Source organism: Perca fluviatilis, chromosome 11 (assembly GCF_010015445.1).
Source record: "Perca fluviatilis chromosome 11, GENO_Pfluv_1.0, whole genome shotgun sequence".
Lineage (NCBI taxonomy): Eukaryota > Metazoa > Chordata > Actinopteri > Perciformes > Percidae > Perca > Perca fluviatilis.
Genome location: NC_053122.1, coordinates 23554864 through 23573181, shown reverse-complemented (window position 1 = coordinate 23573181; position 18318 = coordinate 23554864). Strand labels below are relative to the sequence as shown.

The 18318-nt window shown below is 40.1% G+C and overlaps 1 protein-coding gene across 1 annotated transcript in view; it reads left to right on the top strand.

Annotated features, from left to right (window-relative positions):
* Positions 1 to 1818: 1818 nt before the first annotated feature.
* The window catches only part of kmt2cb (lysine (K)-specific methyltransferase 2Cb), a 78401-nt gene continuing 61901 nt past the window's right edge, over positions 1819 to 18318 (top strand). Inside the window, exons 1-2 of the mRNA XM_039815259.1 lie at positions 1819 to 2555; positions 10262 to 10450. Coding sequence (XP_039671193.1) covers positions 10263 to 10450 — 188 coding nt within the window. The 5' untranslated portion in view covers positions 1819 to 2555; position 10262. The remainder of the gene's footprint in view (positions 2556 to 10261; positions 10451 to 18318) is intronic.

Sequence of the window (18318 nt, the reverse complement as noted above, 5' to 3'; positions counted from 1 at the left end):
TTCCATTGTCCTTTATTCTCAATGAAATGTAATTGTTTTATTGTTATTATCACATTCTAGGTTTGTAGGTTTCCGAATGTAGCTGTCTCATCTATGTGTCACAACATGTGTAATACTGGGCATGACATATACATTTTGGTGACAGATTAAAAGGAAAAACCAACATAAATTGTCTTTATAAAGTGTTGTCCTATCTTGTAACTGACAAGCATCTGATTGTGCTGTTATGACCATATATACCATAGATTTCTGACCCTTTTATGCAATCCGACCCCATTGAGCCACAGATTAGACTCAGGAGATCAATTGATAGTGCAGGGTGAAAGACAAATTACAAAATATGATCCCAGGGTCATAACAGTGACACATAAAAACACTCAACATAAAGGCAGCATGGTGGCCCAATGGTTATCACTGTGGCCTCACCACAAGAAGATTCTAGGTTCGAATCCAGGTTGTTTTGGGCCTTTATGAGTAGAGTTTGTATGTTCTACCCATGTTTGTGTGGGCTTCACCCACCATCAAAAACATGTACTAGGTTCTCCAGTCAGTACCCTTGATTAAGGCACTGCCTCAGTAAATGGGCGCTGTAAATGGCTACCCACTGCTCCCTTGAGGGATGGGTTAAATACAGAGAATAAATTTTGCTATGTGTATGTGACAATAAAGTACCTTTACAAAATGTCTTATTAGTCCATGTTACCAAAACAACTGCACTGCCAGTTGTAAGGCCATAGCATAAGATTCATATTATGATATATCAAAACAGTGACCTCTCCTGCCATTTATGGAATACGTTTATGTACTAGGCTAAATTATTCAGATATTCCCTTTTAATTTGTCACTCGGCTGTATACTGCTATTTGATTTGTTTGAATTGTCTCCAACTGATTAAATATTAATTAAAAAAAACAAAACTTGCAAACATTTTGTCTGTTTTGTGTTGTATTAGCCAGCAGGGGGGGCTCATAGACTAGGAAAGATGTGCCAATTATCATTTAAAGGAATAGGGCTGTGTTTATTTCCATTTCCATTTCTGGAGTCTTCACTCGAAGAAACTGTACATTTTAACTTAAAACGACCAAAAAGCAACATGCACGTAAACACCCACTGGCTCTATTTACTTCATGTGTAGGGGCTGGAAGCCGACCCCTGGGGGCTTTTACAAAATTTAACCCCTGCGTGTTGGCTACAGTATGTCTGCCTATATGCAGGCTACCGCTACCAAACACCCGATGCAATGCCTGCATCAGTGTGCGTGCGTGCGTGTATGAGAGAGAAAGAAAGCAGGAAAGGAGACCTTTTCGTGTGGTGCGTCAGCCTGTGGAAATCCATTTGGTCGTGTTCCATCTGAATGGATGCTAACGTTAGCTGGACGAGAGAACCCGCACATTCGCGTATTGAAGTTAATCCATCTTGAGTCAGTTTGAGTCACTACTGCTACTGCTACTGCTGGCAAATATTTGCATGAGCTTGAGTACCAACAGTTGCCAATCCAGCTCCGAGCCAGCTCAAATCCATGCACCATCTTTTCCAGCCCTTCGTAGCCATTATTTTATTTACTAAATGCCCATATCCCTCCGCAGGGTCAGAGAGTATTTTGAAGAAATTGTCAAACGGTTTGCGTGGTATTTATATCGTATCTTCTCATCGATGTTATTAAACATTTGCCACACTCACGAAACATCCCTTTATCGAGGGGCCACAACGATTTGGAAAGATGTGTGTGCCGTAGTTGTGGTAGGGGGAGGTGGATCTAATTTATGAGGAGCCTAGAGGGGCTGTGCTTCGGTGCCACTTATCATTAGATATGGCCACCGTTATAGAGTACACTGAAGCGTCATCTTCAACTTAATTTAGTCAAATTTCATAGTAATTTCGCAGTTCGGGCACTGTGGCAGGCGAAATGTTATTTTTGGCAAGCTAATGTTTGTTTTTACATGTCTTTGGAGGCGGTTGTTACTGCGTGGCAGGCTGGCTGCGAGAGTCTCCTAGCCGCTTGGTCCCGCAGCTTGTCGATGCTGAAGAAAATAGAACCAGTTGCCAACCAAGCGGTCGGCACCCAACATTTGCTTTGCGCGTCGCTGTATATTCGCTGAGGATTCACATTTAAAGTTTCATTTACAGGGTGTTGACTTCTGCAGCCGCTTGGATTTAGGCGTTGGTTTGTAAATACGTTAATGGTAAAATTGTTGGCTGTAGACTTGGGTGGCTAACGCCAACTAACGTTAGCGATATAACCCGAACTCGTGCGACGACAGCTGTCATTGGAGAAAGGAAAGTGATCCCCACAAATGCGTGTGGAGGTGAAGCGGTTTTCTGTTGGATTAACATCATCTGCCTTTCCATCAAATGGGCAAAGTTGGGAATGACATTGCAACATTGGAATATAATGATACGCGTTATGCATTTTTGAGAACTGCGGTGTTGCTTCATTGGAGAGAGGCTAGCTAGCTCAATTAGCTTGCTTGCTAGCTGGGTGATAAAAGTGCGACGTTTCATCCCCCAGTATTTTGGATATGAAGAGGATAATTCGCTATTCATAGGGCTGGAAGGTAAGCCACAGTGAGATGTTAAATTATTGTTAATGCCAGCTAGATTTGTTTGGCATTCACCTTGTGAAGTAAAACTGAGCCAACATTATCCACCTCCAGTCTGATGTTGGGGGTTTGTCGCCGCCTTGGCTTTCATGACTCAGACTATTCAACGGAACGGAACATTCAATAGAAACGGTTCATGGGTGCTATACAATGAGAAATAGAGGGGTAACGTTATATGTCCACAGTTTAACACAATATGTGCCGTCATCATTTACACACAACCAACGATAGTTTAAACCGAGAAGCAGAAATCGAAGCTTACGTCATTGTCTAACGTATCATTTTCACTTTTGTGTAGCATTGTAGTTCCCCAGAGCAGTTCCGTTTCACTGAATAGACCAAGCCTTTGTGTGTGTTGGGCACAAATGCTCTTCATTGCCCCGTACCCAGTTGTAAGTTGGCTAGTTAAGCGTAGTTAAGGTTACCCGTTAAGTTTGCCATTATCCCCAGACCATTAGCTAGCTATACAATTAGACGTGGGACAACACAAGGCTGAAGCATTATTGTTGTGTTTTGGCGTAGGCGTTAGTTACAAGCTAGTACGATGAGTTGGCCAACTAACTGCAACCATAGGTAACCTGTTTGCTATGTGAACCTCTTTTTAAAGTTATCTTACTGACTAATGTCTCTCAAAGCCGAATTCAGTCTGCTATTGCCAGTTAAACATGAAATATGGCTTCATTTATCTCTGCATCTTCAGTCACATTTATTCTATTTAAATGTTACTTTTGTCTATGGTTGCCAAAAAAGGCGACAGAGTTCAACACAACAGGCTAGCTATCGCTAGCTATATGCAACTGCTTTGTGCCCAAGCTTGAGTTAACAAAAGCTAACGTTAGCATGTCTCCAATTGTACCTATGGTGGTCGTGACTGCCTCGTAGTCATCGGATCCTAACCTCAGATGCCCAAACAATCAATGTTCTTCTCATAACTTTCGTTTATGGCTTACCTAGTACATCTGGTTAATAAAATGGTCATTATCCAACTAATTTTTCTTACATCACCACTTAGTTTTTTAGGGAAACAGTGTACTCCTGTTTCTTGTCTAAGGATTTAGGCTCACGTTCATAATTTCTGAATATGTGTTCTGACAGTCTAACCATTGTAATTACTAATATTTTGTATGGACTTTGGTGTTAATGGATCACAATCTGTCCAGAGCCTGGAGGTCAATATAAACATAAGAGAAAGAGAGAGAATTACCACAGATCGGCAGTAAAAGATGGTGTCAGTTCCACAATATCTAGCAGCTCAAATTTAGACCTCTCCTGCCTCTCTAATTTCTTTTTAATTAATAATTTTAGGCCATACAATGTCCTTTTCAAGCCACAGCACATGCGTAGCCGGTAGTAATAAAAAAATAAATAATTTTTAGGACAACAAAATGTTCTAAAAGCAAATTTATATAATGTGGGGCTACATTTGACATTGCATTGTACAAATTAAGTTGCATTACAAAAGGATACAATGTAATGTCAAATTAGGCCCAATATGGTTTACACCATTTTACTGAAAATGAAAACTAGCGGAGTTGACTTTCTCATGACTCATCCTAAAGATTAGTAATAATGAAGTCTGATGTAATTGCATTTTGGTACAAAAAAACAGGTAAGCGGCATATGTGTATTTCTTTCTGAAATTATTACTGGTGTGTGAAAAGATGCTATGTCTGCTGTTTGGAACAAGTTTGCTTTTGAAAAGGATGATGTGCAAAAACTGGTACTCTTTCTTACTTTCTTTTCAGGTTAATTCTGGAAAGGTCAAGGGGTGATTCTTTGTTTAAAAAGAAATATATATATATATATATATATATATATATATATATATATATATATATATATATATATATTTATTTATTTATTATTAGTTTTCTCTAATTATTAAAGATTTACTTAAACAAATTTATTACCGGTACAACCCAGCTAGGCTCTACTAGGTTTAATGATATTTTCTTCCATCATACTGCATCACTGCCTAGTCACAAGACTCAATAAACCACAAACCTTTCATGTTACTGTACAATCATGCATGAAAATCATGGGCCAACAAATAATAAATTATTTACTGTATATGTATATCTAGCCAATGTTTAGCTTTATAGTTATCATTTATTTTAATTTTAGCAAGGTTTGAGACTTCAAAATAAACATAGCCATGATATACAGTGCTATGGGCTTCTCAAACTGTTACCTGCTAACTGACACAAACCAACCTGAGCATCTCATTCAGTATAATTGACTTCTTTTTTTTTTTTTTTTTCACCAACTGCTAAGAACATGATCTGGTCATTAACTTGCTAGATGCTCAAATCTCTTGACCAGCCACTTGTTAATTTTGTCCTTGTCTTGCACAACAGCAACAGCTGCAGTCAGCCATCACTGTCTACACTAGATGTGCTCAGCCACAGTTTTGCTTTGAAATTAGCATTTTGACAGTGCTTTCAGTCCAAAAAACAAACAAAAAAATCGGTGCAAATCTTTATTCATACAAACTTTTATCCTGCAACAGTTTAGCTCTCAGTGATGAACAAAACACTTGCTGTTCAGCATTACTTGCCTGCAGCACATTAAAAGCCTTAACTGCACTGCCTTGCTGAGAGAGGCTTGCTGATGTTCACGAGACACGTGTAGGAAAACACCTTCAAATCAGTGCGACACGTGAACAGACACCATACAGGCAGGTGACAAATTAAAAGGAAAAACCTGAACAAATGAGTTGAGAAACACAACTGCAGTTGCTGTCATAAAGGGCACGGGGGGTCACTACATGGTTTGTGCATGAACAGTAAATGAATCCCAAGCTATGCTCTATTACCACATCTCAACCCAGTTGAACGCTATCATCAAAATGCCAAATGAAAGAATATCTTTTGGGAGAATGGTGTTCATTCCTCCAGTAGAGTTCCAGAGACATACGCCAAGGAGGATTGGAGTATTTCACAATGAAATTGCATAAACTGTCAGAAAACGGTCAACATTAGGTTTTGATTGTTTAAATCATAATTGCGATGGGAAAAAACATTCACATCAGCATCCTAATTATAGTGATAATAGGTGATATTTGGAATTTCTGACACTGACAATATCGCTCACTTGTAAATTGAAATGAATCAATGTCAACAAACGGTTGGCAGAATGGCTGCAAAGCACCACTGCTGGCAGTTGTATCAAAATAAAATCCCATATTAACACAAACACAATAGATTTACTTAGTTTTATAGGAGCTATATACGGTTTGTGTGTATCTGGTGTAATTTGGTTAGCCACATTTGGTTATGTAAATGTTTAACCCAACAAAAGTAGCTAAATTAGGCTATTTATCTAGTGTGACTACAAGGTTAGCACCTTGGAGTAATGCTTGAACACTCACAAGTCGGAGTAAGGTGTGCCATCCTGTTCTTCTAAATCTGCATAATATTCTGCATTTTGTGAATATGCTTTAGTACCTAATAGTCAAAAAGTAAGGTAACTTTTGGAGATGAGCCAAAGTTATACTAGGTGAGATCCACTGTGAAAATCAAGTGATGCGTTACCCTACCATCTATAGAATTTTTGGCTGAGAATGCAAAGCAGTGTGTGAGTGAGTCATTTGGTCAACAAAAACACTTCATCACATTAAGGTGTGTTAAGCACTGACAAAACAGGGTGGGAAGAGAAAATGCAAACCTTTCTCAATTTTCCTTTTTCCCCAAAAGACACAATGGAAGAAAGGTCTGTCCCTATTTTTAGACATCTGATTGGACCAGGGTTCATGAGAGGTGCCGATTGGCATGACTTTGCCTGGAGCGTAATGTGGTGTTTCCTCTCACGCTTTATCGTAGACATTAAAAATAGTGGCTGAGCATCAGTGACGTCACCCATTGGTTTGTGGACAGCCATTTTGAAGCATTGAGTTTGGTCATTTGGCCGTCGCCATCTTGGTTTTTTGAAACCTGAAGTAACGATTTTTGACGAGAGGGTTAAGCTTGGGAGGCTGAAGTGGCCAAGCCGGTGTTGTTTATAGTTGCAATGGCGATACGCAGCTAAACGCCAATGAGAGAAAGTTGCAGATTTTCAACCATGTGTTGACATGTTGCTATTGTGTTTGCGGGTGCAAAATACCACAAAATGTGTTGTTATAGTATTGCTAACCTGCCTAGAGTCCCCATACCCCCATTTTTCCGACTTGTAACTTGACACAATCGACTCTATGAAATGCCATTTTATTCAATATTAAATAAACTAGCACAGTGCCCATTGAAAATGTGCCTGTTTTGAACAGGGCGATTGCTTGGCCTGTGGTATTGCTGCTTGTAGAATTCTTCAAAACCAAATTGTACCCCAAAATTACTTGCAGAAGTGCCCCAAACCACCTAATATGCAGCTCCACTGTATAGCCTGCTACTGACTTACCGATTTACCTGACAGAATGTTGCAGATTCAGAATGTAATCACAAAATATCACAATGAAAATGTGGAATAATCAGACATTAGCATCATGGACTCATGGCAGTGCGCTACCCACCTGGCCCGTTAAGAGAGCTAATCAGCACATATCTGCACTCATCAACCACCAGAACCGGACCGTGTGTGCACGCAGAGAGAGCGACAATAGCCAACGTCTCATTTCGTATGATCGTTAACCAGCAGAGGTGTTCATTTCCATACAGGTTTAGTGGCTTGACGGTTAACGGTGAAGTAGGGGATTTGATTTGCGGGGGTATTTTGGTGACGGTAATGTTATTAGTGTTGTAGGTTAGCAGTAGAGTTAATTACTGATTAAACTTAGGAATGTGAAGAAAAGTTAGTTTGGTCCCCCCCCCCCCGTTGTAAAGCGTTTTGCGTGTGACGTGCAGGTTACCTTCCCACCAACCACGCCCCCAAACATGGACACACATACAGATACGTCTTTCTTTTATAAATAGATACATAAATAGTTATGCATATGAAATGCATGCTGAAATAAATAAATAATGCAATAAATAATTATATAAATAGAAAAAAAGTGCAGCTTTGAGCAACTCCTTTTTCTCTTTAGATAGATATATTCTACTTCCTTGCCTTGTGAGAGAAATGGGCCTGTGACTGCCCTGCCGGTAGTTTGAATGGCATACTTAAGGAGGCACATACTTTCTAAAATATATTATACTGTATATGAGCTGTATTATAACGTTAACCTATAGCTATCCTTACTAGCTAGGCTCCTTACATGCTTGCTAATAACTTATTTAAACAGCTGGGTCTCCAAGATTGATAGCGTTGTGTTAAGAACATAGGTAGACTAAATAAAGCCTCTCACACATAGTTCCCGTTCATTACTGGGATAACATTTCAGGCACTGCTAGTGATTTTTCACTATTCACACAGCCGCATTCAGGATCATTTCCGCCTTGTGCCTTTTTACACTGTCATAGCAATGCCAGAATAGATGGGGGAAGGGACAGCCAAACAGTGCTTATCCCATAGACCGTAAAAGAAATGGACCAACACATCCCTTTGCTCTGGACGGAGATCAGTGAAGGCTATTAGAAGCACTTTTCCGGTGAGGGCTGAGCGTTACTGCGCAGCCTCCAACTAAGCTTGAAGACGTAGATGTGAGAGACGGAGAGCGTAGGTATATGTAAGGAGATAACATAGGCACAGGTTAATTATTGCTAACTAAAATGCTAGTTAACATTAGTAATTAAACTTTAACAGCTAATGTAAGTCGAAACTGCCTGCGAGCTTCTCCTGTACTATACGGTAATTCCTCTACTATGCAACAGTAAGTCGCGTGGTTATGACACAATCGTTAGCCTATTTTTACAAAAACGTCTGCTACGGAGCCATAACGTAATGGAGCCTTTTATACATTGTCGTGTTTCTTTAGAAATAAGTAATGGACAAATAAAGTCTTTAAACGCTTCAGATGTAAAGTTATTCACTGTCAAAGTGACGTCAAAATGAATGGCAGTCAATGGAATGCTAACAACGGGTGAGTGCTTGTTAGCATCAAAATGGCGCCATGGGAGGTACACGTTGTGGAGAGGCTTACCCCCTTGGCTTATCCCTGCAGTGTTCCTGCATGCATTCACACAACAGCCATACCAGCACTTTCCCTGGAATGTTACTAGATCCTGAGGTGGGACATTAGTGGGACAGACTAGAACACTTATAGGCGTATACTGCCCCCATCAGGTCCGGAAGAATTGCATCCCCCGATATCTATGGTACCGTAGAAAAACGAGTACCGTCACGTTTTCAGAATTTTGTACACGGTCACGTGACATCTCCAGTGTGAAATGGCCTGTACTTATCAGAGTAGACTTGAATGCAGTCCCTCCAGAAAAACGTGATTATGCGATCGCATAATTCAATGCATAATCAGCCAAAGTCCTCATATTTATGCGGGGGCGCATTTTTTCAAATACGCCGCACTTTCGCCGCATAAATTGCAGAGTTCCGCGCAAAATATGCGGGGCTTGATTTCATAATCACTGCATTTTAGTTGAAAAAAAGTCACATATCTTAGCAGAAAGTTGAAAAATGTTGCGTTTACTTCACACGAGCAGCCATTTTCCCCTGTTGCCATGGGAACGTTATGAAGTGACGTAATTACGCGACATGAACATCATCGGAAAAAAGGGTGTTGGGGGAATCACTTTTTTTTCCTCTTTTTCATCAAACTGCAGTTTTTGCAAGTTCCCCGCAATTTCAGCACATAAAATTGCATAAATATTTTGCATATTCCATCGCATTTTTTAAGAAAACGTGCCGCATAATCAAGGATTTTTGCCCACAACAATCACAAAAAAACTCCGCATTTTTCTGGAAGGACTGTGAATGCATCAGTTTCGGACAAATTTGTGCACAGCTGTTCATGTATGTTGGCATTTACGGCAGCAACTAACAATTATTTTCATTGTTAATCTGTCAATTATTTTCTAGATTAATCGATTAGTTGTTTGGTCTATTTAATGTCCGAAAATTGTGAAAAATGTAGATCAGTGTTTTCCAAAGCCCAAGATGACAGCCTCACGTCTTGTTTTGTCCACAACTCAAAGATATTCAGTTTACTGTCATGTCAATCTTTTTTTTTTTTCTTCTTCAATTTCATCGTTAAGATGCGCTTAATATTTTAATTCATACTTTATTTCATTCTTTTTATTAAAAAGGATTGTTTTTTGTTTGAATATCTGGAAGAGCTCAGTAATACAATTGTCAAATCCTATTTTAGTGGCTTTTGGTGAGTTGATATAAATGTAACTGTGTTTAATGGGCACATGATATTGTCTTATATTGATTGCTCACACCTGAATTGAATTGAATCAAATCAAAATCTTATGGCAGAGTTTTTGATATCAGCAAATATTGTATTGTTGTCTAAAGACCCGATATAATATCGCACCATGATAAAACTTTGTAACGTAAAACGTTTGTAGTGGGTTTTCTTGCAGTGGTTGGGTTTCAGCAAATAGAAAACCTGGAGCCACTTGATGTGGGGTGATGCACAATGCTTCCCATGACATGTCCTCTTTTTTTTCCTATCCACTTTACACTTCTTGAAAGTCTGTAAACTGTTAGAAAACAGGAGAAGTGAAAATCAGCATCTGTCTATTCTCTGAAAAAGTTGAGTTAATTTTCCAAGCATATGTATGTAACACATCATGATCCCATCTTTTTTGTAACTTTTTTTTTTTCAGAATGTCATCAGAGGATAAGACTGTGGAACCCTCTGACCAGGGACCCTCACCGCCCTCCAGCAGTGTAGGGGCCGCATCCACAGGAAGTCCTGCCCACGCAGACAAGCGACCACGTGGCAGGCCGCGCAAGGATGCTGCTGCCATCCTACCCCAAGCGCCACCTTCATCCACGTCTAAGAACAAAAAGAAGTAGGTTTTTATATCTGGCCATTCAAATTAATCATTTTTTTTTATTTTTATGCCATAGGGAATTTACTCATTCCTTGAAAAAGATGCAACTTGGTGGTGTTACTGATATAATATAGACTTAAAACAAGATTATTACTTAAGACTTTTTTTCAGTAATGGTCCTGCGGCCAGGTGCCTGGTTCACTACACTTTGTACCCACATTTATGGTTGTTGTTATTGATATAGGAGAAGGCAGTGGTGCATCTTGACACACTAAGATGGTCCATTCATATATGGAGTCATCAATAAAGACACCCTTTTGGAATAACACTTGAAAGTTATTTCCTCCTAAAAGCTGATTTATAGTAGTACGTAGACTCAACGCAGAGTCTACGCTGTAGCCTATGTAAGTGGTCTACGTTGTTGTGAGGATTTATACTTGTACCCTGGTGTGTCTGCGTCGATCTAGCGTATCTTTTTAAGAGAATAGCAGAGCCGCTGTGTGTGTGCGCGTGGGAGAGCGTGTTATGGGGATTAGCTCTGGAGCTAGTACCGACTCCGGTGGTGGCGATAGAGAAACAAAGTGTCTCCCCTGTGCTCCCGGACCATGGTCGGAAAGCTGTAGCAGAGAAAGTTAACCCTCTCCTCCACTCATGTTGTTGGAGAACCCAGAAATGAGTAGGAGGAAATGCGACGCTACCATGCCATGGCCAAGCCACAATGTGAAGTTACATTTCTGGGTAGGTGCGGGTCAGGCTACAGTGTAGGCTACAATGTAGGTTTCGTACTTAAGGTGTAGACACATATAGCCGACGGCTGACCGTTGACAGAAAACCCCGTCGATATGATCAGTCGCGTCCCCGAGGTCCAAAAAACGGCCACAGAAAAGACCAAAAAGACGAGAGGAGACGAGACGTAATACATCTCTATAATAGCAGGTGGCGCTAATCTGTAATGTTGCCCAAGAAATGAAAACCGGCAGCTGATTGGACGAACGCGTCACATGGGTTTGTTTTCTCCAGAAATTCAAAGCCTGACTGTCATGGCAGCCGTTCAGAATACGATCTCATATTGTACTAAAATAGTTCACCGAAATGTGTTTCTGAGAACATTTTAAGCGAGAAATAGGCCGTGCAGTTGCTGAATCTGTCTTCATTTCAGCTCAACAAAGGTCAGTTTAAAAGATTTTTGTCAGATTTTGAGAGACTCTAGTCACCTCATTCCGCTCGCCATTTCCGGGTGAGTCTCGACTGCCCTGCCGCTGACTGAACATGTCAGGTCGGCCAAAATGAACGCAGACAGCCCCTCAGACGGACGACGGCACGGGACACACCGAACAGATTTGAGTCACTGACCTCGCCAGACTGTCCCACGGCCGATAATCGGCCTGGTGTGTCAGCGCCATTACGCGTACTTATCTATGGCGTAGATTCAACGGAGAACCATCAATTGGGCATAAAAATCTGCTGAACCTGGTACATAACCCAGAATTAGAAAAGAGACTGGTGTTTCTTAAAATTAAAGACAGTATCATCAAACATGGTTCTGGTCAGTCTTTTATCCGCCATTCTAAATCCGCTTACAACATATTGAATATTGAACTGTGGGTACCCATAGCAACAGTACTTGCTTGACGCTATGTTACTCATTAACTCTAATAGGTAAAATTAGACTAACATGGGTTAAATGGACTAAAAGCTTGATTTAGGGAAAGGCCACAAATGTCTAATATGAGGCATGTTACAAGGTGCCTGGCTTCTTTGTGACTTCTGTAGTAACCTATAATGCAGCTTAGAGCTGCTCTGTAATATAATGCCTGCAAGGTTCTTAACTCCTCTCAATCAATCTTAATACTCTGCTCCCAATGGATCGTCTAATCTAACAGCATCCAGACAATGCGTTAATGCCACAGTGGAAGGATGACTTGGTACACACTTAAATTGCTTCATGTTGATGAACTGGTTAAGAACAAACCATCAGCAAAAATCATAAAGTCATATTTTTTTTGCTCTCCTTAGTTATTTCTATTGTTGTAATGGTCTGTGTTTTCATGGTCAGAATTAAAACCTTAGTTGCATGTGTAAAAACAGGTTTTTGTTAAGGTTAGAGAGATATATAGCTTAATATTGATACCAAAATTATCCCATCTAAGATTTTATTTAATTACATCCACTACACCTCCAGTGGGTTCATATACCATAAAATGTTCCCTTCCACCAACTCTCAACAATGATCAGAGCTTTGTGGATAGACCTCAGGTTGTACTGCCTTTCAGCCATCTCAATGCTACCTAATTTCTTATCTCATCTGTTCATAAAAACAATAGACTGATGGGTGGCTGATCCTCTTTGCTTAAAACTACCTGTTTGGCAGTGTAGAAACCAAACTGTGCCAACTGTAATTGGATGATAAGTGACATACAAATTGATTGATTGACACTATGCTCAGTCGCATACACTTGAGATTGAAACAACATCACAGAGCTGTGAATTATCTTCACAGCACAATTTTGTGTTCAGACCAACTGGCTTCCTCTTCTAATGTATAAAAGTAGTGTGTGTATAAATATTAAAATTACCAAGTGATAAAAGCCAATTTGCTTGTGACAAAGGAGGATGTGTCAGAAAGCGCTCTTGTAGACATGGTAGTTGGAATTTACTAGATTTGCCCACGCTCCATCTGCTAGTCAGTCCGTTTCAGAACAGCATGATCCTTTTCAGGTTTTCCAAGCAGCATGCTGCTAGCTGGAACTACTTACCACAGCATTATTTTCACCTTTTCTATTTTTTTTTCCTCTTTCTCCCTGTGGTGGGACTGTGGGGGGGATAAGTTGTGCAGGGTATGGGGTTGAATGTTAGTCTGGAGCGTTTGTGAGTGAAATAACTGGCTGTCTCAGTGCTGTAATTTGACCCCTCTAGCGTAGTTGTATAATTACAGTTGAATGTTAAGTTGCAGTCGATGTAAAGACGTCGCCACCACCAACTACTTTGTGTGTAAAACATCAGATTGTGGTCATAGATGAAAATGTCACACACACACAGCTAATTTCTGCATTAGGATTTGCCTTCTGGAATCAAAACCCACTTAAATGTCATTAGCTATAGGCAGTAAAAGTGTTTGCTGTGAGCATGTAAAGAAAAAGCCTGTGAGACAGAAGTTGTGGTACTCAAAACATGAGCATGATATATCACCGAAAGATGTAAATGGTTTGTTGCTCTGCTGCTGGTGTAAACACGGTTATCTTGATCCTGGTGCATAGCTGTCTGCAGCTTTATATATCTCTGTCCTCTTGTGTCGTGCTGATCAGGTGAAGTATAGTTTAGGAAATGTATAATTATGGTCTTGTCTGTCTAGACTTACAGTATGTTTATCAAATTGATAAATTGCATCAAAGATTTATTATAAAGTTATGTATAATTTATAGGCTGGGCCGGTTACCGGTTTCAAGATATACCATGGTTTGAAAAAAAATATCACTGTTTCAAAACCACTAAAGATTTCCGTCATACCGTTCCTGAGGTATGAGCTGTTTTTTATGAGTCGTCAAGGACAGAAAGTGGAGTTTAGAAATCCCTCTCCCTGCCAGTGCACAGTTTAAAAAAGAAAAGAAATAAGTTGTATTTAATGGGAAAAAAGTTTTTTTTTATTTACCCAGACATTTCAAAATAATACATTTCAAAGCTGTATTTGCAATACCGTGAAACTGTAATATTTTTGCTGAAGGTTATCATACCGTCAGAGTCTTATACCGGCCCATGCCTAATTATATATTATAGTTATATATTATAAAGTAACTGCATATTGATCAGTTGTCATTTTTGATTTGTTGGTTTGTCAGTGCAGATTCTACACATAACTAAGTTGTTGCAGTTGTTTTTCGAGGTTTATTTTTTTAATATCACATTTAGTCATTTATTATTATTATTATTTATTATTATTATTATTATTATTATTATTATTATTTGAAAAATCTTGTTCCTCTTGAGAGTTATATAAGTTCAGATTTTTGCCATGCACAAATCCGAAACTACAGCAAGACAGCCCATCTTTGCCCTAGCAACTACTGTGTGCCGTTACAATAGCTCTGTGTTAGTTAGTTTTAACCTTATTAAGATATTTAAGTTTGACTCAAGCAGTTTTTAGCCAAAGTTTGCTAGAGGCCTCTTCTGTCATTCTTGCATTTTTAGGGTTTTTCCTTATCTTGACATGGAAGTCATTTAGAGGGAGGGGTTGATTTGGCATCCAGCCATTTGTGATTTCTCTCTCCAGTGGCACCGAAAATTACCCCACCCCCAATCCCTCCATCTCCTCCCCCACTTCCAACCCCTGTATCCTCCTGAGTACCCATGAGACATGCTGCTCTCATTTGGCCTGCGTTTCTCTCCCCACTTAGCATGCTAACAATTGATGTTGCCATTTCATTTGTATCCATGACAATTCCCTCCATACGGCGCTTCCAAGATTAGTTTGACAGAGCTTCCATTGGAGGATGCTGACACTGACAGATCTTTCCATACTGTATGTAAAGTGTGTGTGTGTGTGTGTGTGTGTGTGTGTGTGTGTGTGTGTGTGTGTGTGTGTGTGTGTGTGTGTGTGTGTGTGTGTGTGTGTGTGTGTGTGTGTGTGTGTGTGTGTGCGCGCGCGCGCGCATCTGTATGAGTTGGCAGCACACAGGAATATGGTTGGAAATGTAGACATGTCAGTCTGATTTGCTGACATTGCACATTCAGTAAGATATGGGAAGGGTTGCACTTTCATTATAATGGGTAAATTTGAAATTTCATGTTTTAAAATTGTGATGACGTCTGGGGAAGTAAGAATAAGGCTAAGATTACATTTACCATGACACAAGAGAAAATCTTGAACAGAAGCAGTAATGAGATATTTTTGGGTCACTCAACAGGAGGTAGACACATGAGAAGGGATATCCTAATCAAGTTGTTTTGCCTTGGATCTCAGTCCAAGTCCTTTTTTAATAATGAATATTTGCCAATACACAGTTCTTAACCAGTACGTCCGTATCTACAGTGCCTTGCGAAAGTATTCGGCCCCCTTGAACTTTTCGACCTTTTGCCACATTTCAGGCCTCAAACATAAAGATATAAAACTGTAATTTTTTGTGAAGAATCAACAACAAGTGGGACACAATCATGAAGTGGAACGAAATTTATTGGATATTTCAAACCTTTTAAACAAATAAAAAACTGAAATATTGGGCGTGCAAAATTATTCAGCCCCCTTAAGTTAATACTTTGTAGCGCCACCTTCTGCTGCGATTACAGCTGTAAGTCGCTTGGGGTATGTCTCTATCAGTTTTGCACATCGAGAGACTGACATTTTTGCCCATTCCTCCTTGCAAAACAGCTCGAGCTCAGTGAGGTTGGATGGAGAGCGTTTGTGAACAGCAGTTTTCAGTTCTTTCCACAGATTCTCGATTGGATTCAGGTCTGGACTTTGACTTGGCCATTCTAACACCTGGATATGTTTATTTGTGAACCATTCCATTGTAGATTTTGCTTTATGTTTTGGATCATTGTCTTGTTGGAAGACAAATCTCCGTCCCAGTCTCAGGTCTTTTGCAGACTCCATCAGGTTTTCTTCCAGAATGGTCCTGTATTTGGCTCCATCCATCTTCCCATCAATTTTAACCATCTTCCCTGTCCCTGCTGAAGAAAAGCAGGCCCAAACCATGATGCTGCCACCACCATGTTTGACAGTGGGGATGGTGTGTTCAGGGTGATGAGCTGTGTTGCTTTACGCCAAACATAACGTTTTGCATTGTTGCCAAAAGTTCGATTTTGGTTTCATCTGACCACAGCACCTTCTTCCACATGTTTGGTGTGTCTCCCAGGTGGCTTTTGGCAAACTTTAAACGACACTTTTTATGGATATCTTTAAGAAATGGCTTTCTTCTTGCCACTCTTCCATAAAGGCCAGATTTGTGCAGTATAACGACTGATTGTTGTCCTATGGACAGAGTCTCCCGCCTCAGCTGTAGATCTCTGCAGTTCATCCAGAGTGATCATGGGCCTCTTGGCTGCATCTCTGATCAGTCTTCTCATTGTATGAGCTGAAAGTTTAGAGGGACGGCCGGGTCTTCGTAGATTTGTAGTGGTCTGATACTCCTTCCATTTCAATATTATCGCTTGCACAGTGCTCCTTGGGATGTTTAAAGCTTGGGAAATCTTTTTGTATCCAAATCCGGCTTTAAACTTCTCCACAACAGTATCTCGGACCTGCCTGGTGTGTTCCTTGTTCTTCATGATGCTCTCTGCGCTTTACACGGACCTCTGAGACTATCACAGAGCAGGTGCATTTATACGGAGACTTGATTACACACAGCTGGATTCTATTTATCATCATTAGTCATTTAGGTCAACATTGGATCATTCAGAGATCCTCACTGAACTTCTGGAGAGAGTTTGCTGCACTGAAAGTAAAGGGGCTGAATAATTTTCCGCCCACTTTTTCAGTTTTTTATTTGTTAAAAAAGTTTGAAATAGCCAATGAATTTCGTTCCACTTCATAATTGGGACCCACTTGTTGTTGATTCTTCACAAAAAATTACAGTTTTATATCTTTATGTTTGAGGCCTGAAATGTGGCAAAAGGTCGAAACGTTCAAGGGGGCCGAATACTTTCGCAAGGCACTGTACCTACAAACTAAAGCTGGACTGTGCATTCCAATTTACTACAGCACAATATGTTTGACAACTGAATTAAAATATGTAATAATGTTTAATGCTTTCCTCGATAGTTTACTTTTTTAAAAACATTTTTTAGCATTGTGTCCTATAGAAAGGAGTGTCCGTATGTAGCTGTTGTGGCCGGTAGTATTGGACAGGATTCGGGCAGCTTCTATTGGTCCTCTGAATGAACAAATGCTTGAGTTGGAGTACAGTTTTCAACCAGGGCTGCACTATGAGGAAAATATCGAATGCCAATATTGTAATTGCGATATGATTCACTATATTGGAGGGAATAATCATTTTTGCATGATTCTCATTTTCCATGAAATAAAATTTGAATGATCATGGTGTGATTTTTATGCAATGATCTGTTCCAAATGCAGATTGTTTTGGAGCCCGGGAATATCTGCAGCAACACGATACCTAATTTAGAAGTTAGTTTGTTTCCTCTGACTGCGCTGTGGTTAACCTACTGCTACACTGTGTTAAGGCCCAGACACACCGACCAGACGGCCGACCCTCGGCAGAAAAGGCAGTTGGACTGATCAGTCTCCCCGAGTTGGTCAAAAAAGTGCCTCGGAACACACCAAAGCGACGAGACGCGATCTGTATTGTCGCCCAAAAATTAAAACTGGCAGCTGATTGGACGAACGCGTCACGTGGGTCTGGTTTCTCCGGAAATTCAAAGACTGTCATGGCGGCTTGTTCAGAATACGATCTCATATTGTACTAAAATAGTTCACCGAAACGTGTTTCTGAAAACATTTTAAGCGAGAAATAGGCCATGTACTTGCTGAATCTGTCTTCATTTCAGATCGACAAAGGTCAGTTTAAGCCTTGTGTTGACTTAGGGTGAAATTGACCCGTTTTCAATTTTTGTTTTATATCAGAAAATATGGGACATAAAAATAAGCGCTGAAATGTAAAGAAGAAAAAATTTTGAATTTAAAACTATGGAAAAAGCAAAAACAAACTGTGAAAAAAAGGTGTCAAAAAGGTTGTTTTTTCAAGGTTGATGGGAAGACCGCACAAGGGTTAAAAGATTTTCGTCAGATTTTGACAGACTCAGTCACGCTCATTCCACTCCCCGTTTCCGGGTTAGCACTCTACCAATCAGATGGGTCATTTGAGTCTGACTGCCGGCAGTGCCCGCCGCTGTCAAATCGGCCAAAATGAAGGATGACTGACGACGGCACGGAA